Source organism: Nipponia nippon, unplaced genomic scaffold (genome assembly GCF_047370975.1).
Source record: "Nipponia nippon isolate SJK-2023a ecotype South Korea unplaced genomic scaffold, ASM4737097v1 scaffold_9, whole genome shotgun sequence".
Lineage (NCBI taxonomy): Eukaryota > Metazoa > Chordata > Aves > Pelecaniformes > Threskiornithidae > Nipponia > Nipponia nippon.
Genome location: NW_028262413.1, coordinates 2,195,650 through 2,219,705, shown reverse-complemented (window position 1 = coordinate 2,219,705; position 24,056 = coordinate 2,195,650). Strand labels below are relative to the sequence as shown.

The 24,056-nt window shown below is 62.0% G+C and overlaps 1 protein-coding gene across 5 annotated transcripts in view; it reads right to left on the bottom strand.

Moving 5' to 3' along the window:
• Positions 1 to 24,056, bottom strand: part of CELSR3 (cadherin EGF LAG seven-pass G-type receptor 3) — a 34,433-nt gene that overhangs the window by 4,190 nt on the left and 6,187 nt on the right. For 2 of the 5 annotated variants that reach the window (XM_087744694.1, XM_087744695.1), the window contains exons 2-34: positions 18,931 to 19,563; positions 17,091 to 17,313; positions 16,532 to 16,647; positions 15,584 to 15,672; positions 15,001 to 15,158; positions 14,622 to 14,785; positions 14,031 to 14,156; positions 13,688 to 13,857; positions 13,266 to 13,451; positions 12,986 to 13,096; positions 12,547 to 12,715; positions 12,141 to 12,282; positions 11,857 to 11,977; positions 11,353 to 11,536; positions 11,158 to 11,259; positions 10,519 to 10,533; positions 8,762 to 8,856; positions 7,843 to 8,052; positions 7,196 to 7,379; positions 6,551 to 6,700; positions 6,161 to 6,341; positions 5,687 to 5,854; positions 5,233 to 5,359; positions 4,849 to 5,055; positions 4,567 to 4,741; positions 3,899 to 4,011; positions 3,509 to 3,588; positions 2,733 to 2,859; positions 1,958 to 2,071; positions 1,688 to 1,824; positions 1,487 to 1,593; positions 487 to 660; positions 144 to 344 (exon numbers count right to left, since the gene is read on the bottom strand). In XM_087744694.1, coding sequence (XP_087600820.1) covers positions 144 to 344; positions 487 to 660; positions 1,487 to 1,593; positions 1,688 to 1,824; positions 1,958 to 2,071; positions 2,733 to 2,859; positions 3,509 to 3,588; positions 3,899 to 4,011; positions 4,567 to 4,741; positions 4,849 to 5,055; positions 5,233 to 5,359; positions 5,687 to 5,854; positions 6,161 to 6,341; positions 6,551 to 6,700; positions 7,196 to 7,379; positions 7,843 to 8,052; positions 8,762 to 8,856; positions 10,519 to 10,533; positions 11,158 to 11,259; positions 11,353 to 11,536; positions 11,857 to 11,977; positions 12,141 to 12,282; positions 12,547 to 12,715; positions 12,986 to 13,096; positions 13,266 to 13,451; positions 13,688 to 13,857; positions 14,031 to 14,156; positions 14,622 to 14,785; positions 15,001 to 15,158; positions 15,584 to 15,672; positions 16,532 to 16,647; positions 17,091 to 17,313; positions 18,931 to 19,563 — 5,259 coding nt within the window. Of the gene's footprint in view, positions 1 to 48; positions 345 to 486; positions 661 to 1,486; positions 1,594 to 1,687; positions 1,825 to 1,957; positions 2,072 to 2,732; positions 2,860 to 3,508; positions 3,589 to 3,898; positions 4,012 to 4,566; positions 4,742 to 4,848; positions 5,056 to 5,232; positions 5,360 to 5,686; positions 5,855 to 6,160; positions 6,342 to 6,550; positions 6,701 to 7,195; positions 7,380 to 7,842; positions 8,053 to 8,761; positions 8,857 to 10,518; positions 10,534 to 11,157; positions 11,260 to 11,352; positions 11,537 to 11,856; positions 11,978 to 12,140; positions 12,283 to 12,546; positions 12,716 to 12,985; positions 13,097 to 13,265; positions 13,452 to 13,687; positions 13,858 to 14,030; positions 14,157 to 14,621; positions 14,786 to 15,000; positions 15,159 to 15,583; positions 15,673 to 16,531; positions 16,648 to 17,090; positions 17,314 to 18,930; positions 19,564 to 24,056 lie in introns of all 5 variants that reach the window. The other 3 variants (XR_015701493.1, XM_087744697.1, XM_087744696.1) reach the window with 3 other exon arrangements.

Below are 24,056 nucleotides of genomic sequence, written 5' to 3'. Positions count from 1 at the left end.
TTGCGTAACAGTAAAAAGAGCACAGAAGTCAGGGGAGATAAGCCATACCTCCCCAAGGACACGACACGATGGATCTGATGCTGAGTCTTCAGGGCCACGTCAGCCTGAGACAGGCCAGGCCACCCTTGCCTGCTTGCCATTACCTTTTCTTTGCCTTTGGGTCTGGGTGAGGGAGTTCTCATCCCCGCTGGTCAAGGCTAGGTCTGGCTGATTATTGTTGGCCGCATCCTTGTTGATGTCGAATCCCAGCTTCCGCTCGGAGCCCCACTTCTGCAGGGAGCAGGGGTGAACCTCACACTCGCCCAGAGCCGGCCAGTATGACATGAGGTCATTGCCATCCACGTCTGGCAAAGGACACAGCAAAACAGGGCCCGGGGAAGAGGGAGAGAGTATTTCTGTGAGCAGGAATTGAAGCCATCGCAAGACACAGCCTGGCCCCCAGGGACCTGAGCTCACCCTTTCCCCTGCCAGAGCCCCGGGACTTGCCTTTGGGAGTGGTGTTGGCAGGGTTAGTGAGGAGGCGTTCACTGTGTGCTGCCCGCTTGAACTGGCGCTGGAAGCGGCCCCGCAGGCGCACGTTCTCCTCGCTCTCCGAGGACGGGATGGAGAGGCTGCGCTCTTCGTCCAGAGACAGGTCACTATCCGAGTCCGAGTCCTGGTCTGTAGGGACACAGCGTGTGTTGGGGAGACATTTGGAACGAAGGTGGGTGAGGCTTTTCAGCCCAAATGGGGAAGGACAGACTCGTGCCTGTGAGCGTCGCCAGTTAAATGACCGAATCGCCAAATAACGGTGGCAGGGAGGGACCCAGAGGTCTCTGCTCTGACCCCTGCCCAGGGCAGGGCCAGCTGGGCTCTGGCTGCCTCCGGAAGGGCAGAACCACCCCAGGGCTGAGCACCCTCGTGAGGGCAACACCACCCCTCACTGCCCTTCCCTCGGCAGCAGCCTGCCCCTGCTCCCCCTGCCCTTTCACCAGGCACCCGTGAGAGCAGCCTGGCTCCGTCTCGCTGCACCTCCCTGTCAGGCAGCTACAAATAGCTGTAAGATGCCCTTTGCCTCCTCTTCCTCCAGGCTGAGCAAACCCACCTCCCTCAGCCTCTGCTCGCCCGTCCCAGGCCCCAGCCCCAGCCCCGAGGGTGGCCCCCACTGGTCTCAGTCCAGTGGGTCAGTGCCTGTGCTGTACTGGGGAGCCCAGTGTCCCCACGGACCCCACGACAGCCTATGCCTCCCCCTCTTGCCTCCTCCATTTCTAGCTCCTTGGAGACTGGCTATGCCCTTTGCTGTCTTGTCCAGGAGGAGGCTGTGCTGTACAACACAGCTGCTGCCTCTCCTTTGTATCCGCAGCGTGTTTGGGAGTCACAGCCGAACACAGGGTGGAGGATGTAACCGTACAGCCAGGGCCTGCACCGGGAAGGATTTCCTTAAGCCAGGAGTGAATTTGGGATGCACTGGGTCGGCCCCAAACCCGGGCGCTGGGCTGAGCCTTACCTCCCCCGGCATCACGGTGGAACATGGCCACGTCAATGTCCGTGGGGCCGGCATGAGCCAGCAGGCTGTGATCCAGGGTCGAGCCCTGACGCGCCGTCACGTTGTCTCTGAAAGACAGGAGGCCTGAACAGTCACAGCGGCAGGAGCCCTCGGCTCTACCCGGGTGCTGCTGGCACCCCGGAGCCCCGCACCACTCCCTACCTGAGGTAAGCCCGCTGGCTGGAGTGGGTGCGGGCAGAGCGCACGCTGCTCACCGACGAGATGGTGGAGGCCCCCAGGGTGATGCGGATGAGCCCGCTCTCCTCAAACAGCGCCGTGTTGTTGTAGGCGTTGGGGCCCTGGCAAGGTGGGGAGAGAAGCACGTACCCTGTTAGGCGCCACGGTCCCCCCGGTGAAGCAGGGATGTCCCCGTCCCTGTCCCAGGCAGGCAGCCTGTCCCCAGACCCCTGGGCTGCTCCTGGTCTCGCCCACCTGCGTGCTCCTCGTGGCCTCCTCGCTCTGCCCCTTCTTGCCGAGGCAGGCCAGCTTCCAGGCCTCCCGCACCTCCTCGTTCAGCACGCAGAACAGGACCAGCACAGCCAGGCCCTGCGGGGAGAGACGCTCTGAGAGACAGCCCCTTGCTGCTGGCCGACCTGCTCGCCCGCAGCACCAGATCCTGGCTGCTCCCTGGCTCCTCCAGAGCCCAGCGTGTTGGCCCTGGTGGCCACCAGGACAGGGACGCACCAAAGAGCCCCTCGACACTGATCAGCGCTAACCCCCATGGTGGCCATGGGTGAGGGAGGAAAGGGTGGGTGTCCCCCTGGCTGGCAGCGGCCAACGAGCAACTGGCAGGGTCCCCTGCAGCAACACCAGCCATGGCGGTGGCAGGAGGTCTGCGGGGTGTTGCCGTGGGTCACATTTGGGGTGTCGAACACCTCTGTTGCAGGCCACTCTCTGGCTCTGCTCTCCGAGAGCAGGGAGACCCCTTCCCTCCAGAGATGGTCCTCGCTGCCCCCTGGACGTCACCTCTGAACCAAGCACCTCGCAGCCACCTCCTACTCCGTGCCACCGCTCACGGCGGGCATGGCAGCGAGGGCCAGCAGGAGCCACTCGCTGCTGCAGCGGTGACAACGGCAGGGACGAGGAGCCCAGCGGAATGCTGAGGGCTCAGCGTGGGGCGCCCACTCTCCATCGATGGCTGTGGGGACCGCAGGGACGCTCTCCTGGGCTGACCTGTCCCCTCCCCTGGCAGAGGCCGGGCAGTTACCTGGAGGCTGCAGAGGACAGTGTAGAGGTAGTGGAAAGCCAGGACACTGTTGTTGACAGCCAAGAGGCCAAAGAGCCAGGTAGTGCTAATAACTAGAAGCAGAACAAAGGAGCTCCGTAACGTCATGCTGGAGAGAGAGACAGACAGACAGACAGGCACACAGACACACACCGAGAGGTTAGTGCGTGTTGTTAATCTACAGTCTAGTGCTCGCAGACAGCAATCCAGAGGGGAAAGCGCGCTCCTGCCCAGCCCTCCCTGCTGCGCCCAGCACTGCGGGCTCAGCTCTGCACAGCGGTTCGGCTCGTCCCGACTCCCGGGCCTTCCCTTCTGGATCACACATGGCAAACACAGGGGCCCGAATGACACAGGTCACTCAGAGCCACGGAGAGCTGAGCCAAGCTCCAGGGCTGGCCCAGGAGGGAGCTGGGAAAGGTCTCAGAAGGAGCATGGAGTGGAAGAAAAAGCAGGTGCTGAGAGTCGACAAGGGCAGAGTGTTGAATCCAGGCAGACACAAGGGGTGGCTGTGAGGGCAGGCGGCGAAGGGGGACAGGCTGGTGGGACAGCGTGGAGATGGGGATGTAGGAACGAGAGGAAAGGACAAAGTTTAGGAAGGGTTAACATGGCCGGCAGGTGTGGGAGAGGAGAGCGGCTGCAAGGCTGACACTGATGCAGAGAGGGACACTGCGATGGTGGAAGAGGGAGGATGATCACTGAAAATACTAAAAACCACGAGCCACAGGAGCTCTGCTGGGAGTTTGGCCACTAATACTCACAGAACCGATTTCTTCTTGGTCTCCTTTTGGCCTGGGGAACAGGACATCTTGGCCACAAGCAGGAACATGACCCCATTCATCTGAAAGCGTTGGCACTGATTAGAAGCTGTGCCAAGGGCCAGCTCTGACCTGACATCCCCAGCGCAGAGCGTGGGCAGACTCCAGGTCCGCCAGGCCCATGCGAACGTCCCCTCCTTTCCCCTTCACGCCCGAGCCATGGCCTCCCCCAAGTTTGGCTGGAGCGAGGAGGAACAGAGAGAGGGCCTCTAACTGAGGAAGGAGAATACAGAGAAGGGGGCAGGCAGTGGGCAGCCAAGGAAGGGGCGAGTGCCCGTGGTGTGGAGAAGGGAGGCAGGAGAGGGCTGTGGGTGAAACAGGACAGGGTTTTACCACAATGACGACAGTAATGGGGCCTGCAAAGCTCCAGACCAGCTTATCATGAATGGAAATCCAGCAGAAGTCAGGGTTCCCGTAGCCCTCAGGATCCAGGCCAACGGCCAGCCCTGCAGGAGGGAGGGAGAGGTCAGGTCCAGACCCAGCAGCCTTGGACTTGCTCAAGCCATGTCGATTCCATCCCAGCACTGCAGGCCGTGAAGGGGCTCTCTTGCTGCTCCTTGCCCTGTGCACAGGCTTCCCTGCCACACGGAAACGAGCCAGGACTGCGAGCCTCAGCATCAGGGCCTTTATTTCCGTTTCTCCAGGCGCCCCTGACCCAACCCAGCAGGTATTCACTGCCAGCAACAGATCACCCAAGCATGCAGGCTTGGGAAACGAGAGCTTAACCACAAGCCCTGGGACAGCAGGAGCCCTGTGCCCATCAAACAAGCCCCATGGGGAGATGCACTGAGGAATTACTTCTCCCCAGGAGGCAAGACGACAGCCCTTGATAGGTGGTCCCCAGCTGACCACCAGAGCACTGCTCGCTGCCAGCACTGCTGGCCATGGCAAGCCCACCCTCAGCTCTCCCCACCGGGTGAGCGAGCCAGGCAACACCAGGGGATCAGGAGGCTGCTGAGAACTGGCACTCTTGGCATGGCTGTAGGACAAGCAGCTCTTACCGGTGATGATGGCGGGCACTCCCCAGCCGATGGCATAGTAGAAACGCATGGCCCCGAAGTTGACATTGCGGGCTTCCGTCTGCATGCGGTAGATGTGGAGGCCCTGGACAAAGAGCCAGGCGAAGGTGGAGAGGAAGAAGCAGTGGAGGAGGATGGCAATCACAGTGCAAAGAAACTGGGGAGACAAAAGCCACTCAGAAATGGTCCCACAGTGCCAACGCTAACTGCATCATCCACGCATCACCCCCACCCCCATGGGCGTGCTTGTTCAAGCCCACAGACCTGGTTCTCAGTGCGGTTGATGCCCAGGAGAAAGAGCAGCTCAGAGAAGAAGAGGGTGACTGATATGTTGGAGTGGATGCTACGTGTGTTGGACTTGAGGCCTTTGAGGCAGGTCAGGAAGGAGAAGGTGAGCAGCAGAGCCACCAAGGAGAGAGACACCAAGGAATAGGTGACAATTGCCAATGTCTCCAGGTCACCTTCCAGTTGCTGCAGCAGCGGAGAATGAAAGGCAAATAGCGGTGTTAGGGGGAGACGCGGGAAGCCTGCTGGGCTCTCAAACTCTACTTGTGTCTTACAGGGAATTTTCTGCCTGTGCCTGCTTATTCTGGGACCCAGTGGCTAACAGCCCCCACCACCGCCCGCAGCCTCGCAGGCTGAGGTTACCTCTCGGTGCGAGCTGTCCATGAGAACCCCAAAGGTGCCAAACTGGGAGCACTGGCAGTGGACGTGTGTGGCGTTTCGGTACACAAGTTCGCAGTCCCTGGCTGTCCAGAAGCCAGAGGGGTTGGTCCTGCAGCCACCAAAAAGTAGAGCGCACTTAGGAGAGAAGACAGACGAGTGTGGTGTGTGGGGAAGGAACCGCAAAGAGGGGTGACTGGCAAGGCTTTTCTACGAGCAGATACAACTGTGCTCCTACGGCTGAAGTACTGGAGCCGGAGCCCTGCAGGGACCCTGCTGTGCCCTCCCAGCAAGAACGAACCCCCTGGGAGAGGGCGGCAACCCCCACGTCCCAGTGCTGCCCAGGCACGCAGCCTGTCATGGCCAGGGAGACTCGGGGAACGAGGAGGTGCCTGGGGAAAGCAACTCAAAGCGAGTGGCCCAGCTGTGCTTGACTCACGGGCTGGAGTGGTTCCACTGGACGCAGAGAGGTTTGCTCCTGTTGGTCGTCTCCAGCAGGCAAAATTCCAGCACGAGTGGGGTGTCCAGGGGCCCCCGCAGGAAGGTGTGATTGCTGAACACAGACACGCTCACGATGGGGGAGTTCATCACGGGATTCTTGGGGAGCCTGCAAGGAGCAACAGAGCTCTACCATCACCATGCCTGGCAGCTGCAGCCCTCCGGGGGCTTCCCGGACCTCCCGCGCTGATGTCTCGGAAGGAAGAGCTCTGCCCAGCCCGCACCATGGGGTCAGGAAACATGGGGCAGAGCAACGCCAAGGTGGGGACGAGGCAGAGCACCGCAGGACCGTCTGGCTGGGAACCAAACCCAACCCATTGCAGACGGACTCAGCAACTGCCGGAGGGGGCAGAGCACAGTCCAGCCAGCCTCTTCCCATAGGCGCTTGTGGAGGGCAAAGGGGAGGAGGACGTACCTGATGCTGCGGCGATCCACCTGGTAGCGTGCAGGCAGCAGCCCCCCCAGGGTGCGGTACATGATGAGGATGATCACGGTGAGAGCGGGCTCAGGCTCTGGCAGCACCTGCCTCGGGGAGGAGTTCTCCACAGTGTAGTTCCCTTCGCCCCCAGCCAGCGTGGGCACCGCCGTGGCGGCAGCTGAGGCACACAAGGGGATGGTGAGAACACAGACACGCTGCTCGGAAGGCAGCTTGTGAGCCCACCAGGAGCCTTTGGGACGTGAAGTCAGAAGCTCTGAGCTCTCAAGGGTGACTTGTGGACCTCTGACAGAGCCAGGTCTCAGCAAGGACACATCTTCCCTTCCACGCCCACCCACGCTGTTCCCCAAGCGATGTTCACATGCTCACCTTCAGCTTTCGGGGGGCTCAGCACCGACAGCGGCAGCACAACATGGGTGTGGGGGTCCCAGGCGGGCTGGCCGCGGAAGAGGCTGCTGTGGTAGCGAGGGTAGCGCCGGCGGACATGGGAGTGGTTCTCCATGCGATCGATGCTCAGCACTGCGGAGGAGCAAGGGGGTGAAAGTCAGCTCCAGGATGGCCACCTGGAGAGCAACCATGCTCCAGGGCACCCCAGGTTTGAAGTCACTGGCAAAGGGTCCGTACAAGTCACAGGGTGGGTTGTGGATATGTCCCGTGTTTGGGCATGCCATGAGATCCCAGCACCCACAGTGCTCCTTCCCAGCCCAGAACCTTGCTCTGCCGTAGGGCAGGCTACTTCTGCCACTGAGGCCAGCAGCTTTTTCATTAGAGACTGGGAGTTAACTGGGAGAGGGCAGCACACTGCTGGCTCCTGGTGGTGTGTCATCTACTCCAGGCAGGGATGGGACCAGGACATCCCTCACAAACACCTCCCCATGTTTGAGAGAGCCACCAAGGAGGTTATCTGCACCCTCGCTGAGGTGAAATGAGATGATGAGAAGGGGACAGAGCATGATGGAGGAGTGGCTCTGCACCACCACGGCCAGGCCCAACCACCAGCCAGCTCCTACTCACTGATGTTGGGGGTGATGACGCCGACGGGGTTGAGGTAGGTGAGTTTCATGTTGCTGGCCAGCGTGCCCGAGTAGTCCCGCAGCTGCTCCATGAGGCTGGCACTGCCGTGCTCACTGTGTGGCAGCATGGCCCAGTGCTCCCGGTTCTCGGGCGCCAGCACGGAGCTGCCTGCGCGCAGCAGGTTCTGCATGGGAGAGACACGGGGGCAGGGGGTGAGGGAAGCACTGCCTTTGGGCCCCATCCTGACCACCCCAGGCTGCAGCACAAGGGCTTGGCGAAGAGGGGTGCTTTCTGCTACGACGGGCCCCCACCCTCAATGCTCATCAGCCAGTGTCCTGCAGAGACACTTTCCCTGCACCCCTGCCATGACGGACTTGCAGCAATGAGACCTCCCTTTGCCTTCCCTTCCCCAGGCTGAGCAAACCCAGCTCTCTGCCTCTCCTCATCCACGCTGAGCTCCAGCCCTGACCACGCAGGTGGCCTTCACAGGTCTCGCTCCTGTGGGTCAATGTCGGCGTGGCACTGGGGAGCCCAGTGCTCCTGACGTGGTCTCACAACATCCTCGATCCCCTCAGAGACCTGGGCTCAGGGCGGCTGATAAAGAGAAGCAGCATCAGAAGCCACCCTGATCTGGGGGAAGGACTCACCTCATTGAAGTGGGCATCCTGCGTGGCTGTCAGGCCAAAGCCACGCTGCCGGCTCTCAAAGGCCATGAGGCGGGACAGCAGGCGGAAAGTGATGTGCACGTCATTGCCAAAGTAGTGGTCCATGTGGTCTGTCACAGCCCGGAGCCGGTGGGCCAGCTTCTTGGCTTCAATTGTGTTGAGCTCAGTCTCGTTCCTCTCCAAGCCCTCCAGCTGCCAGTGGGGAGAAAGGAGGGGATTAAACAATTAAGCGGTTCCTCCCTGGGAAACTGGGATGCTGCAGGCCCTGCTTGGCCCAGAGATGATTTCTGAAACCATGGCACAAGCCAGGGACACTCACAGTGGTGGTCACTAGAACAGGGAGCATCTCTGGCAGACAAACAGCCTCCAGCAACACATCACGGCTTGCGCTGGGCCAGGCCCAGCTAACCCAGTACCATACATAACAGAGGCCAAGGAGATGAAAGGACAGGGCAAGCATCTAGCAATACTTCCCTGGAAACTCTCCTGGCTTCAGTTACAGTTCAGCCTCAGTGGGATGCAAGTGTTTAATGAACTTGCCTGGATACATCAAAGGGATGAAGGGTCTGGAAGCTACAGATGTCCCATGGGGCAGACATCCCGCCAGCTTCAAACAATTCAGCCCTGCTCAGGGTTATTTGTTTTCCTCTCAAATACTGGGGCAGGACACAGGTCATTTCTGATGGGGACACTCAAGAGACGAGACGAAACCAAAGTGAACTTCAGCTCAGACCAATGCTCCCACAGGATGGGTTTGGGGGCAGGAGATGGGAAGAGAAAGGTGCTGAGCACTGTGGCAAGACCCACTCCTACTCTAGGTGCCCACGGAGAGCTGATCTCTTTGAAACCTTGCTCGTACGGCTCCTGCCCTGTCAGGGCTGCAGAGCCGAGAGGGGATTACCAGCACGGAGAGCTCCTTGAAGGCAGGTGAAGTGCAGTTGAAGAGATCTGGCTCCAGCCAGCCCTTCTCCTCATCACAGTGTCTGATGGCTGCACCTAAAACCGGGAGGAAGGGCATGTCTGAAATTCAGCACAGGATACATGGCTCCTCTGCTGCATCCCCCCGGCAGGGACCCTCTGCACCAGCTAACCCCAAAGAGCAGCACCGGCAAGCGATGGGGAGGGCCTGTAACACCCCAGGGCTGTCCTCCTGCTCTGCACCAGTGCAACCCATTCCACCCTTGGTCTGCATCATCTTGGCAAGCTGCTGCCATCCCCTCCCTCCAGGAGCTGGGTTCCTATGCGTGCTTCTGGGCTGCATCACACAGGTGCCATCACACGGAATTGCAAAGAGGAATAAGTGACTTGGCAGGGCTCAGGCTGGAGAAGCCCTTCATTACTGGTGGGGATGTGTCCATGTCCTCAGGGCACATTTGACCCCAGCCTACTGAAGCCCATGCAGCTCTAGGCATCCCCCATCTGACAGCCTGCAATGTCTGCTGAGGTCCTGCCTCTTTCTGCAGGGCAAAGTCACTCCAGGAGGACAACACCCCTGCTGCAGGGCTGGCAAACCCGCCCTGGAGACGAGCCCCTGCAGCCGAGTGGGATGGAGGAGTGGGATGGAGGACCACCCATCCAGCAGCGTGGGTTCAGTACCCAGCGCAAGACCCCAGTCCCTGGCCAGGGCCCAAGCGCTACCGCACAGCAACGGAGATACCAGCAATGAATGGGATCAGCTGTCAACCACCACCAAAAGCACTGCTAAAGCCAACATGGAGAGCGGTGTCCTGGGCTGGGAGCGTCACCACGTGTGCTTTGAGCAAAAGGAACCCGGGCGACCCCAGCGTACCTGGCAGGCCCTCCTGGGGAAGGCACCAGGGCACAGGAGCCCACCCAGGCGCCCACGGCTGGGAGAGGGCAGCAGTGTGGCCAGGGCGGGGAGAGGGAGCCTGGAGCAGACTCCAGTTGCTGCTCAGAAAAGCCCCAGTGACTAGCGTGCCCCCTCCCACCATCGCCAGCTCCCAGCTGTCCTCCCCAACCACCTTTCGCCCAGCTGCAGAAGCACAGGGACCAGTGCCATTGCAGCTGGGAGCAGGGAGAACAAAGAAACCTCCACACTGCTGGCCTTCCCCTGGCAGAGAAGAGGGATCGGCAGAGAACAGAGATCAGCTCAGCTGCAGATCTGGGCAGGATCCAGCCCCCAGGTCCCTCTGCAGAGGGGCAGAGGGAACAGGACCTTGTGCTGAGCATGCCCATCAGTTCCTACCCCCGTCCTACTGCCCCCGTTCAAACAGCTCCCCCTTCCTCCACCCCACGGCCATTCCTCCATGGCCTCCACGGCCTCACTACCCATTGCTCATCACCAGCTCCTTCCCCTCCCAGCCTAAGCAAGCGGGTACCAGCCCGGGAGAGCCAGCACCCATCCCAGCCGGGGAGCAGAGCGCGGAGTTGCCCAAAGCCAAAGCTGCAGGCTCAGGACAGCGGGTGGCAGGGGCTGCATGCGGCTGCAGCCGGGTTTGTGCTGGTTAGTGTGCTGGGAGCAGGAAAGCAGCGTGTAGGAGCGGTGAGGCCAGGCAAAGCGTTGGGAAGACACTCGGCAGCTCCAGAAGCGGTGGGGAAAGTGCAGGGGTGTGCAGGGTGCCAGGCAGGGTGCAGGGAGAGAAAGCCGCATGGCGCAGCCCTTACAGCACAGGGGAAAGGAGATGGGAGCAACCTTACCTGCACCCCTCAAGCCTGAGCACGGAGGGCGAGAGAACCGGGGAGAGAAGCGACAACAGTTAGGAGCCAAACCTGCCTCCTCCCGGGGCGAACGGCTGGAGAAGGACAGGGTTTGTATTGTCCCCTGGGGCTCGCGCTGCCCTGCAGTCCCAGTCACCCTGCTCACACCTTTGCTGTCACCGAGGACAGCCTCCTCCCGCTCGGGACGTGACTCCTACCCGAGACACTCACCTAACGGCACGCTGTGCCCTGCTCCCCTCGCAGCGCACACCAAGGATGGGGCCGGCAGAGCCGCAGCAAGGCGCTGTGGGTGCCAAGCTGCCATGCCAAGCCTGACCCCAGCCTCGAGCCCACTGAAAGCCAAAAGCAGCAGGGAGAAGGTGGGGACCAAGGCTGAAGGAACAGCACAGCCCCGGGGCCGGGCCTAGACCCTACAGCCTGTTCCCAGCCCCATGGCCAGCCCCCTCTGCTCTCCCCCAGGCTGCGGCATTTTCTCCTCCAACTTCCTTCACCCAGCCCTCAAGCCCAGCTAAACGGGACTGGGACAGCACGAGAACAGAGCGATATTGCTGGGGCTGCTACAGCCCCTGGCAGGACAGCCAGGCTGCCCCCTCCCTCCCCATCACATCCCCCACTCACCCAAGGAGCCTTTGGGACACAGCACCGCAGCCGAGAAGCCAAACTTGGTCTGGGGCCACCACACACCCGCCTTCAGGCTTTTGGGGCAGCCATCGTAGAGCACTGTGGAGACAGGCACGCCGAGGGGCCAGTCACAGGGGGAGGCCACTGATGCCAAGCCCCGCGGCACCAGCTCCCCGCTGTGCCCACACTCACCCTCGCAGCCGCTGGGCGTCACCTCGGCAAAAGGGCTGTCGCAGCTATTGCACTGGCGCCCGATGACCCCAGGCCGGCAGTGGCACCGGCCCGTCTCCTTGTCGCAGGAGCGCGAGGTGGAGCCCACGGGGTAGCAGTCGCAAGGCAGGCAGGCGTCGCTGCCTTTGGGGTGGTAGTGGAAGTCCTGAGGGGAGACGGGGACAGCCATCAGAGCCCATCAGGACAGCAGCCGAGGCCAGCGCCTGGGGAACTGCTGGAGCTGGGGCAGAAAAGGGCCAGGCTCTCCCGATTTGCAAGCACCCCCACTGCCCCCATCACCATCACCATGCTGGGGCAGGAGGGACGCGCAGAAGAGCTGAGCAGGGATCCAGCCCAGAGGTGGGCACACAAACCAGAGCCTGGGCAACTCCCAGGCCTTTGGGGGGGACAAGGAACAGCATCAAGGACAAGCAGGGATCCAGGCAAGCCATAGGCCACGTCCCCATGGGCACAGCTGCCCCTCACCTTGCAGTGGCACTGCCCGTTGGTTTTATTGCAGTCGGGGTCAAAGCCCTTGTTCACATCACAGTTACAGGGCCCGCAGGTGGGGTTCCCCCACCAGCCCTTCGGACACTGCTGGTCCATCCTAGGGAGAGAAATACCCCACTGTCACAACAACCAAATCCTCCGGGCCTTCTCCTTCCACCAGCCCAGCTGCTCAGCAGCTCCAAGGAGCCGAGTGGCACTGAGAGGTCCCTGGTCACGTAGCCGGGATGAGCCATGGCCCTGCCCTGTGCTCCACATCTCACCTGTGCTCGCAGTACTGCCCAAAAAAGTTCTCTCCACACTCACACACGTAGCCCAGGGGTGAGCCAGGCTTGCGGCGACACACAGACTTGTTCTTGCAGGGGTTGAGGTGACACACATCCACGCAGTCCCCTCCGTAATACCCTGAGGTGTGGACAGAGAACACCGTGTAAAGCAAGCACCTTCCCCCTGAGAAGGGCCAGAGCACCCAGGAGTGGAATCAGGGGGCTCAGGAGGGATTTTGTTCCCCACAAAAACTCATGAGTGTCTGGCAGGGATTTCTGGGCCCAGGACTTGCCCAGGGGATGGGCAGGAGGGCAGTCACAGGCCAGGAGGGAGCCACAGGGGGAGAGGAGCAGACAGACAGGCATGGAGAACAGTGGGGTGGCAGGGCGCTGCAGGCCCTACCTGGCTGGCAGACACAGGAGTAGCTCTGCCACTCATCCTTGCAGATGCTGTTGGCCGGGCAGGGGCTGGAGTCGCAAGGGCTCGGCACGCTGCAGCCAGCCTCCACCCGCAGGGCATGGCTGGGCTTGGGCAGGGCGGTCCCGGTGACGCTGTCACCCAGTCGCACACCCTGCAATGCAGGTGACAAATTCACGGTGAAGCCAGGACACACACGCGAGGCTCCAGTCCTCATGCCCTCTGCAAACCCCTAGGAGCAGCCAGCCCCCGTCACCCCTGCTGCATTGATTTATGGCTGCCCCACGGCACCTCGGAGCCCTGAATGCTCAGAGGGAGACTGTCACCAGCAGGATGGACGCTGGCAGCAGCTACCAGGCCTGTGTTTCCACCTCTCCATGCAACAGACCCACTGGAAAGGGAAGGCTCGGAGCAATGGACTCACCTGTATGCAGCCCTTCAGCCCGTTCTGCACCTCGCCAGATCCCAGGACTCCCCCCACGTGCAGGTGTTTCACCTTCAGGCCATGCAGTTCATTTCCAACAACCACTGTGTCCTGTAGAAGGACAGGGAGCAACGTGGGGCACCTGGCACTAGCCCTGCCCCAGCCCTGTCCCTCTCCTGCCCTAGCCCTCTCTGAGCGTGAGGAGGCCGAGCCCGGCCCAGGTATGCCAAGCATCCCCCATGGTTCCTGTCCTGGTGCCAGGCTCTCAAGCAGCACTTACCTGGTAGAGCCCAAAGTCCAGGGTGAGGGTGATAACGTAGCGTGAGTCTCGCCCACTGCGGACATCCCGCAGCTCCAGCTGGAGGTCGTGCCATCTCCCATCGCTGAGCTGCAGCTGGTCTAGGAGGAGGCTGGTGCTGCGGCCAGACCCTCTGCTCACCATGAAGGAGAGGAGGCCCCCAGCCAGCTGCAGAGGGAGACAGCAAGGGCAGCAGTGAGCGAAGGCCGTGCCAGCTCTGGCTGCCTCCAGCCTACCCTCCCTCTGAGCATGGGGAGGGAAACCCAGCCCTGCTAAACACCTCTCCCCGCAACCACCCTCTGCTTGGGCTGGGGTCAACGTGGAGGGCAGGGTCCTCCTGCTCTCCTGGGGCGGATGGCAGTAGAGGCTGGGACTCAGTGCTGCGGCTGAGCCTGCGGCCCTACCTGGCAGAGCAGGGTGGTATACTGGCCAGCATGGGCCTGCAGAAGCACCCCGTCTGGCTGCCGCGTCCGAAATGCCAGCCCCAGGTACCACGGCACTGAGATCTTCACGTCTGTCTTGAAGTCCCAGGTCAGGACACTGTTGCCCTGGAAATAGTGGGCATGGTGCATGGCTGGAAAGGAAAGTGGAGGTGAGAAGGGATGGGCACTACACAGGGAGCACTAGGTGCAGAGACAGCAGAGCTAGTTCATCTCACACGGACCCCTTACCCTGTTTCCAGAGCACACCCAGCACAGTCTTGCCCATACCCACCCTGCCCACGCCCAGCAGCGCCCGCTCACTCACGGTGGCGGCAGTCTTTGCCCCCGAAGCCAACAGGACAGAGGCAGGAGTAGGTCCCCCAGCTGACAGAGCAGGTGCCACCGTTCTTGCAGGGGCTGGAGTCACAAAACGTGTGCTTGGCGTGGCAGCCTGGAGGTATCAAAGTCACCCACATCAGCCTTGACCTGCTTACCACCTCCCTCCAGCCCACGTGGGGGGACACCACTGTCCCCCAGCCCTTTCCCTGGCTGCCAGAGGGGCAAGCCCAGCCGCTCCGCCTCCCAGCACAGACCCTGCGTGCTCAGGGATGAGGATCGGGGCTGTCGCTGCTCCTTATGCCAGAAGAAAGACACTGCGGAGGTGGACTGGCTACCTGGCATCTCCCAGACAGGCCATCTCTGCAGGCTTTGCACTTGGGATCAGGGGACATTCCCAGAACATTAGCTGGGATGGGGGACTGGCTCATTTAGGGGGATCTGAGGCCCCATTTCCCGACGGGAAGCTGTTCAGCTCCAGCTGTCCTGCCACACCACTGTTACAGCCCGGCAGTGCTGCTGCGTGAGCAGGAGGGGCAATTCCCAGGGCAGGGGCTGGCAGGAGCAGAGCAGCAGATACCTGCAGCGGTTCCGTTGTTGGCAATGTAGGAGGCCAGGTCAATGCGTTTGCTGTCAATGTACAGGTCTCTCATGCATCCCACAAAGTCCCGGTGAGTGACAGGGAAGTTTTCCGGCAGGTTGGGGACCCCTCCGAGGAGCAAGGGACCTGTGAGGTCCAGGGACCTGCAAGGACAGAAGCCCAGGGCTTTAAGAGCCACAGCGACCTCAGGCCAGACAGCTGGCTCCCCAGCGCAAGGGGCTGGGAAGCAGAAATCCCCGGAGACAGGCACACACAGCCGAGGCCCCTGGAACTACAGCTGTGCCAGATGTGAAGGGCTGACTCTGAAGGGGACCCAGGCGCCCTGCTCCTCTCCCCACATAGTCCCCGAGGAACTCACTTCTTCGAGCTGGTCTGCACACCCTCTGCAGCGCAGGAGTAGTTCCCAATTTCGCTGCCAAATTGCAGGGCCACTGAGGCGTCACATTCGTCCACTGTCAAGATGGCCACCTTGTCCTTGGAGGGGCCCTGCACCACCCCCAGGGCGCTGACCTTGGGCTGAAACCAAACGCAGGGTGTTAGCAGCACACATGGCCCCAGACCCAGGCACCCAAGGCCTCGCACGACAGCAAAGAAAGGGCCTGAGCACAGTCCAGGCAGCGCCGTGCTGCTGGAGCGCGAGCGAAGCAGGAGGGACATCTCTGTCCGAGCCCAGCCATCAGCACCAGAGATGGATACGGACAAGGACACTGCGCAGAGCACATTTCTGCCACCTCCAAGTGCGGTCCTGAGGGTCAATCTCTCCCTGCACCCAGCTGTCTGCTTCACTGCACCCATTCCCAAGGGCTGAAAACTACCTGTACCTTCTCTCTACAGCCTCCCTCCTGGGGCAGGGCCGGAGAACCGGAAAACCAGAGCCGCTCGCTCACACCTCACAGGAAGAGAGACCCACGCACGTGGGGGGACAGCCGGGGTGCACGTACCTTGTTGTAGTAGCGGAGCTGCAGCGTGTGCCACTGCCCATCGCTCACGCCCCCCGGCAGGTAGGGGCTCACCACCGTGCTGGACTCTCCTGCGGGGACAGGGATGACGGCACGCTGAGGGAAGCTGGACAGCCCTCGGACGCACCCGCCCTTCCTGCGGGCACCAAGCCCTCTGCGCTGCCGACAGCCTCACGCAGGGATGGAGAAGGGCTTCAGAAAGACAAGTTTGGCACACCAGCCCCGGCGTGCTGCGGCCTTGTGGCAGGAGCAGGGCGGGGGAATCACAGCCTTGGGACCGGCAGCCAGCACACTAGGATGGCTCCTCCATCCAGGCTGACTACCGCGGTGCCCTGGCACCGTGCGGCCAGCCCCTCACCAGCCACTCAGTGCTGGGCCTTGCCGTGAGGAGCCCAGAGCAGCAGCAGGATGGCCACCAGGGGAGAGGAGCACTGGACACAGGACGGGAGGGAAGCCCCAGTAGTGAACGCAAGGGCTCAGTGCTCCTGGCAGCTGATCCTGACACCCCTCGGGGCAGGCAGGATGGGCACAGGATGGGCACAGCAATGGCACGAGGCAGCAGGGATGAGACCGACAGGATAGCGAACACCCTCCCAAGAGCCGCCTCCTCTGCAGACTGGCTCACGGCAAGGCAGCAGATGAAGCTCCCGATGACATAACGGGGCAGAACGGCAGGAGAGACCTCAAAAGGGTTTGTCCCGGTTTGTGCTCACAACCCCCCTGGCTGCGCTTGCACTCCTAAGCCTAGGGAGGGCCCTGAGACACACACCCATCCTCTGTGCCATCCACTGACGCTCACCAACACCTCTCTCAACCCCGTCTCCCTTAGCGTGGGCTCCATCCAGGGCAGCACCCCACTCTCCCCGCTCAGCGCAGGCCTTCTCGCAGCTCCCACGGCACAAATCCCGCGACAGACAGGGCCGAGCCTACCTGTGGAGTATTTCAGCTGGACCTGCCCCTGGATGATCTCCACCGCCAAGAAGTCGTGCCTCTCGTTCAGGCGCCCATTGTAGAGCAGGAGGCCGCTGGGCTCCACGGTGCTGAACCTGGGGCAAGGGAGGAAGCGGGAGGGCAGGGTGTGCGCAAGAAGCACGCGGAGATCCCACTCTCTCGTGGCGCACACCAGCATCCCGGCACAGGGACAAGGTGAGACCTGGCCCCGGGTGCAAGCCCAGCTGGGAAGGGGCTGGGAGCTTGATCCAACAGATGCTTTGGGAGCGTAGGAGGGCCTGGCATGGAGGCAGAGAGCTGGCAGCAGGGAAGGGCAGAGGCACTGAAGGAAGGGACGAGCTGATGCCAGGGGAGATGTGCCAGTGCAAATGCAGAGCCCTTTGGCTCAAGGCGCCAGGGCAGCCCCATGGCGAGGCAAAGCTGGTCATGCAGGGGTCTGGAGAGCACCAGCAAGTCCCTGGACAGGCCCAGGGTGCACAAGAGCTACCAGAGCAGGGCCCAGGTGCCAGTGTCCAGAGGAGGAGGGAAGAAGACTCACGAGAGGGCGAGGGTGAGGTGGAAGCGCTGGCGCAGGCCCCGGAACATGACGAAGGAGCGCGGTGGGAAGGAGCGCGTGGACACCTCGCAGAAGGGCGTCTCGAAGCCGCCTGCCGGGCACTGGCAGCGAAAGCCCCCGTCGGCGCCGTTGGTGCAGGTGCCGCCGTTGCGGCACACGCCGGGCACGCAGCGCCCCGAGCGGCTGTCCACTTCGCAGTTCTCGCCTGGGGGAGAGCGAGACAGGAGGCTTGGGACACGTCCTGGCTTGGGGGCACACACGCAGCAGCTGCCCATCCACTCCTTGCCCTGGGGGCGCAGACCTCAGCCCGGGTTTGGGGCAGGAGTTCATGGGGCGGCTGGGGGCAGGCGAAGGATGTGACAACCCAGGTGTCACCCAGGTGTTCCCCACAGTAGCCAGCAAGCTAGCTACCGCTGCCGGCCCTGCAGCCCAAGCCCCTGGGCTGGATGGGGTGCCAGCTCCAGCTGAAAGAGGAAGTTTGGACCCAGGATAGCACGGGAATGGGACAGGAGGGGACTGGCCACAGCTGAGCTGCACGGTCCTAAGGATGGAGAGGCAAGGACAAGTCAGGGAAGTCCTGGCGATGCTGAGAGTGTCTCCTTGGGCACAGCCACCACGAAAGCCTGGGACAGGCATCACAGTCCTGGCTCCAGGGTGTGGGGAAAGCCCAGCACCGCTGCGCTGCCCTGCCGATAGCTATGAAAGTCTCGCCCACAGCACCAAGAGCCTCCTAACCCTGTGGGCAGGCTCTGACGTACGAGCAAAAGCCAAGCCGGACGAGGGACACCAAACACCCTTGCACCTTGCTGGCATTGCTAACGGGGATGCCCCAAGCCAGCCCAGCGGTGCAGTGCAGGGGCCTGGCCAGCTCCTTTCCCGTGCTGTCCCTGCAGCACGCAGGGGACTGCTCAGCTGCAGTCCTACACCCCGGGCCCTGCTCCCATTACTTTGCTGTGTGGCACGCAAGGAGGATGAGGAGACAGCATGAAGTGACAGGGAAACGAGCTCATTAACCCTTCTGCTAATGGCTGTTCACGCTTCAAATGCTGGGGGTTAATTACCACTGACTCTGCTTATCTCACCAGGAGCCACCGACAGGAGAGTGGCTCCAAGGCAGCCATCTGCTGCCACACTCCCTCCCGGTGGGGAGGGCAAAGCAGGGGCTCCCTCCCCAGTAGCCACAGGCCACCTTCCCTCACGCCCAGACTGCCCATGTCTGGGCACACGTCTCCACAGCCTCTCGAGGACTTGGGACAAGACGACACTGGCTGGCCCAGGGATTCCGCCCATGGCTAGGGCCAGATCTGCCTGGATCAGACCCTGCCTGGTGAGGCAGCTAGGTCCAGCCTCCCCTTCCAGCCTCCCCTTCCATTTTCAGTGGGCAGCAGCTCACCCACCGCATGTGGGCTCCACACCTCTGCCAGACCAGCTGAGGACTGGCACGGGCTGAAACCAGGACCTCGAATGGTCCAGAGCCCATCGCCCCGCTGGCACGGGGCAGGGCTGAGGAGCCTCCTGTGCCCCAGCCTGGCACAGTCCAACCTGGTCTTCCTGCTCTGAAAAAAAGGCTGGGAGGTGGTGGCCAGGGTCCCCAGGAGCCCTCCATGCCACCTCCCTAGAAGACAGATTTCTATGGCAACCTCAGCCCTGTGCATCCAGTGCCATGGAAACACGGAGAGCCGGGAGCAGAGCCGGACCTCTGCAGGAAAAGAGGGGCTCCGCCACCCACCGCCCTGCTAGGAAGAGCACCCCGCCATGGTGACAGCAACGCCAAGGGACCCGCTCACCCATCCCCCCGCAGCCCCCAGCTCCGGGCACTCACCGCTGAAGTGCTGGCGGCAAATGCATGTGTATCCCCCCTCCTTGCGGGTGCAGATCCCGCCATTCAGGCAGGGGTTGGAGTAGCAGAGGTTGATCTCCGTTTCACAGTAGTCCCCGGTGAAGCCCTGCGGGCAGCGGCACCGCAGGCCAGTGATGGGGTGGATGGGCCGAAAGAGGGTGGAGGGGGAGGCGATGAAGGGGGCAGAGCTGTCAAACTTGAGGACGGAGATGCACTTCATGTAGTTCTGGCAGGGCTCCCGCAAGCAGACGTTGTCATCGAAGGGCAGCACCTCCAGCATGGAGGCGCCCGTCAGTGCCATGCGCTTCATGTACAGCTGCTCCTGCAGCTCCTCCGAGCTGAAGTAGCGCCCGCCCCGTGGCGCCAGGGCCGAGAAGCTGACGTTGAGCACCATGCCGCCCACGTCTGTGTCATTCTGGATGTTGAAGATGAAGATGTCCTCCTTGGGCGTCGCGAGCACGGTGGCCACCCCTTCCAGGAAGGTGGACAGCAGCGGGGAGAGGAAGCGCTCCTGCCACATGTTCTCCAGCCGCACCGTGATGCTGTTAGCCAACATGTCCTCCGTGATGATGATCACCCGCAGGACACACTGGGCCGTCACGCTGTGGATCCCATCTGTGGGAGGGAACAGGGACACGCTGCAGGTCTTTGCCTGCTGCTCAGAGGGTCTCCTCCCTCCCACCCCAGGGCAGAGCCCTGCACCTCAGTGTGGCCCCCAAAAGGACCCAGTCCTTGGCTAAGAAAGCTCAGAGCCACAGCCCCAGCGGCTAGCAGGGTGCCACCTGGGCTAGAAGGGGAGCGGTCGGTGCGGCTGCACCTTCTCCCTCCCTCAGGCTCTCCACTGAGATCCTGGATCTCGGCAGCAAACTGAGCTCTCAGGAACAAAGATGCTGGTGAGACTGGGGCAGAAGGAAGTCCCAGCAGGAGGCTGGGCAAACACAGGAGCCGATGCCAGGGCCTGGGGTGTTTTGTTTCCCTGCTGTGCCCTGTCTGCCTCCCCCACGCTGCCTTTCCCTGTGCTCTCCTCCTGCCGTTTCCTTCCTCTCTCCTCCAGGGTATCCAAGGCTTTTGTGCCGGTCTCCCTGCTTCCCCGCTTCTCACCATCTGCTCCGCATCTCTTCCTCCCTCGGCCCATCTCCGGTTTGTTTAATTCTCTTTAATCTTTATTTTCCTTGGAAACAAACTCCCTCCCCTTGGGACCCCACACCGCATAAGCAATCTCCCAAGCGCGAACACAACAGCGTGCATGCACGCTCGGAGCGTGCCAGCACGCCCGCCTGCTCTCTCCCAGGACCCTGGCCGTTAGCGGCATCTCCCCGCCGCATCAGGCACCCTCACGTGCCAGCAGCTCAGGCTGCAGGGGCGCAGGCAGCGCAGCACCAGCCCCAACAGGCGACGGCGCAGCTCCCACCACAGCACCCACCCCAGCAGCAACGCGATTTGAGGCCTCCTGCCTCACCCCACCTACCCAGCTCCCAGAAACTCAACGAATCCCACTACCTTGCAAGGTCATACCCTGCTGCAAATTAGGAAACACTGGCCAAGATGGGAGCTGGACAGACAGACAGATGTGACCACGTTCCTAATTCCTCCAGGAACCCCTGCTACGAGCACAGGCAGGCACACGGCAGCCCTCCCAGGGGGATGCAGACTGTAATTACCCCAGCTGGGGACCTGTCAGGCAGCAAACCTTGCTCAGATAAAACTCCCACTGGTCCCCTCCAGAGCACAAGCGTCCCAGCCCATTCCCCGGCCTCACCACCTTACACTGCCCAATTGCAAGCTGCCTGGCCCTCTGCTGGGCCTGTCGCTCTTCCCCCTCTCTGCCCAGGCAGAAGTTTGGGCAGTGGTTTTATTTTTTAGTTATAACTTTCCTTTCCATATGATCCCAGTCAGTGGCTTTGCCAGGAGGTATCCCACAAAGCAGCTTGCCAAGGTTCCCCTTGCTCAGGCCACCCCGGGCACCTTTGCTTGCAGCTTTGGCCGGGGCACCCCAGAAGGGGAGAAGCCTGCCTGCTGCTCCGGGACACCTCCTCTCCCCCCAGTCCCCCTTCTTCTGGGCCCTCCGCCCCAGGCAGGCAGAGCCAGCCTTCAGCATCACGAAGCAAGGACTGCGCCTACATCTGTGGCCCCAGAAACGCTTGACGAGGCTCATCAAGAGCCTCACTGCTCCTGGTGAAATGGGGTGATCCATCTTCCAGCCCACTGCCAGCACCCCAATGCTAATGCCCCATGGGCATCAGCAGTACGTGGCTGTAGCCTGCTGTTCCCATCTCCCACCCCACATCCACCAGAGAGCCCCAAACGCCCGCATTTCCTTGGAAACCTGGCTCTCGATCATCATCCTGAGACAAGGTTTACATCAGCACATCTCAGTGGTGACTCCCAGGACTATCCCTGGGCACCAAGCCGTGCTGTAACGTCCCCCACCCACGACCGATGAGTGGCAAACACAAGCCGCCCCCTTCCCCTGGGGATGGTGGGTTCGGCTGCCCGTGCACCCCCACAGGCAAGGCCACCTGAACAACGAGCGAGGGGTTTTCCAGGACGTTCCCCTTTCCCCGTCTGCCACGCTGACCCCTGGCAGGTGACTCCGCTCCACAGAGACAGCCTTGCGCATCCCCTGTGGGGCATCTGCATCAGGTTCAACGCTCTGGCCTCCAGTTTACACACTGTCATGGGAGATGGGCTTGTAAAAAGGTAGGCAGGAGGGCTGAGCTCGCTAAAGCAAAGATCCCCCAGCACCGCCAAGGGCAGCCCCCGCTCTGCCTCAGCCCAGCCCTCACCCGTCCCCCAGCACACACTGGCATGGGCAAACCAGGCGCCCAGCGCGGGGCTTCTCGCACGTTGCAGACCGCGCCGAAGCCAGACGTGAAGCAAGCCCGGCAAGCTCCGCCAGACCCTGCTCAGCACTGCTCCATCCCCGGCAGCCCAGTGCAATGCGGCAGGAGGAGCGGCAGGCTTGCCGGCAGCCTGGCCAGCCCCAGCCCCAGCCCCAGCCCTGCCGAGGGCCAGGGGGTGTAAACGCCAGCTCCCCGTCCCCTGCCCACGCCCCAGCTACAAGCCTCACATGCAAAGCTGCCTTTGCTGCTCCTCTCTCCCCATGGCTGCCGCGCTGCAAAGCCTTTTGGTTCCCCTTCAGCCCTGTTTGAAGTTTGCAGCGCAGGAGGATTTGAAGATTGAAATGTCTCCCTTTTTCCCTCTCTCTCTCTCTTCTACTCGTCAGAAGGTGAAAGCTCTCTGACGACCCTGCAAATTCCCATGCAAGCGCCAGCCTGCGTGCTGGGGCTGGTGCTCTGGAGATAAGGCTCGCACCGGGCTGGGGGAGCAGCAGCGCCGGTACAGTCACCCAGGAGCTAATCTCCTGGAGGAAGGGGGGTTGCTTTTCTCTCAAATCAAACTGCTGCCGCCCCATATGGAAGCAAGGTGAGAATCCACCCCTGCGTGACACCCTGCCAGCTCTGACATGGAGGGCACCATGAGCAGCGGGTACCAAACAGCACCCGGTCCAGCACCCGACTGGATGTGCCAGGGGATTTAGACCTGTCTGAGCTCAGCACAAGGAACTGGCATCATCACCTGCATCCCCTGAGGCACCTTCTCTCTGCAAGAGGCTCACCCAGCCCTGGGGAGGAAGGCAGGAGGGGAAAGCCACAAGCGTGGCCCAGTCGTGCTTGGCGTAAGAGGCTCCCCAAGCCACCAGCAGTCCGGCATCCCTCCCCGAGGGACCACCTGGTGAGGCAACACCCTGGGAAGCCACCGCTTTGACACCAGCTCCCTTCTCAGCAGGAATAAGGCAGGGTGGCCCCAGCCCATCGCTGCACCATGTCCCCGCTCCCTCTCCTCTCCCTTTGTCCCGTCCTCACAGTTTGCCAAGGCAAGCGTGAGCTCAGTTCAAGCCCAGCTGCCTCCGACTCTCCTCTCTCCGGCTCGTGGTTCACCCAGAAGCAGCTGCGAGGCCCGGGGGACAGCTCTCCCTCTCCCCAAGGGCTGCTCAGTGCCCAGCAATAGGCAGGCAGACATCCGCCTGATTTACGGCTGTTATCAGGCCTTCACTGATACGACGCTGAGTCCTGGGGCAGGCCGGAGGCCAGCAATGCCTCCCAGGAGCAAGGAGGCCGTGGCCGGGGAAGAAGAGGGGCTGCAGGGTGCCCAACACCTTTGGCATCACCCAGCCCACAGCAGGAAAACCCAAGCGCCCCGTTCGTGGCTCCCTGCAGCAATGCGGAGCCAGCCCCAGCCCCACGGTCCTCCTTGGTAAGCTCCCCCATACCACACTGTCCCACCTCAGCATCATGCCCAGGGCTGCCTCCCCCCTCGGCTCCGTGCAAGGGGAAGCAGATGGTTAAAAGAATGACCTGCTGCAAGTGGGGGGGGGGAAAGCTACCAAAAGAAAGCCCAAAGCTGGCTGGAGGCACTGACCCCCCTGGGAGGCATTTTAATCACAAATGCTCAGCCTTTCTGATTAAACCCTGTGGCTGGAGAGCTGGTGACTGGTGAATATTCATGCAGCAGAGTGAGGAGCCCTGGAAACATGCCTACAGGGAAAGAAGCAGGGAGAAGGGACACGAGGGGCTCTAACCTCTATGCTCTAAGCCCCATGCTCTAACCAGCACCTGGTCATCGTGTTTGCAGTTCCAAGACTGACAATTACCAGCTTCAAAAGCAGCAAAGGTGCAGAAAGAAGAGCTCCGGCTGGAGAGCGGGATGGGCACGGACTCCCCTGGGGGGGCTGCGCTGTCAGCCTGGGAACGGAGCTCCAGGCCTGCGCTGGAAACCTCTTGGGGGGAACAGGGCTGCCGACCGCTGCCCAACAGTCTCCTGGGTCTGCCAGGGTCTCCTGTGCCCCCCGTGCTGCCAGAGGCTCTCCGGATCCCCAGACAGCACCCCAGCCCACTGTGCGGCACGAGGCATGGGCTCCAGCCAACGCTCCCACCCCAAGAGCCCTGGAGTCACTAGCAGAGGTTCCCCTTCCTCTACAACAAACATTTTGGCCTTCAACCTCCCAGGGAGCTCCAGGGATCAGGAGGAAGGCATCTCAGCTCAAACGGCCCCCCTGACCCAGGAGGGGACGGACCCCTGTCCCTCACTTGGGGGGACCAGGAGCT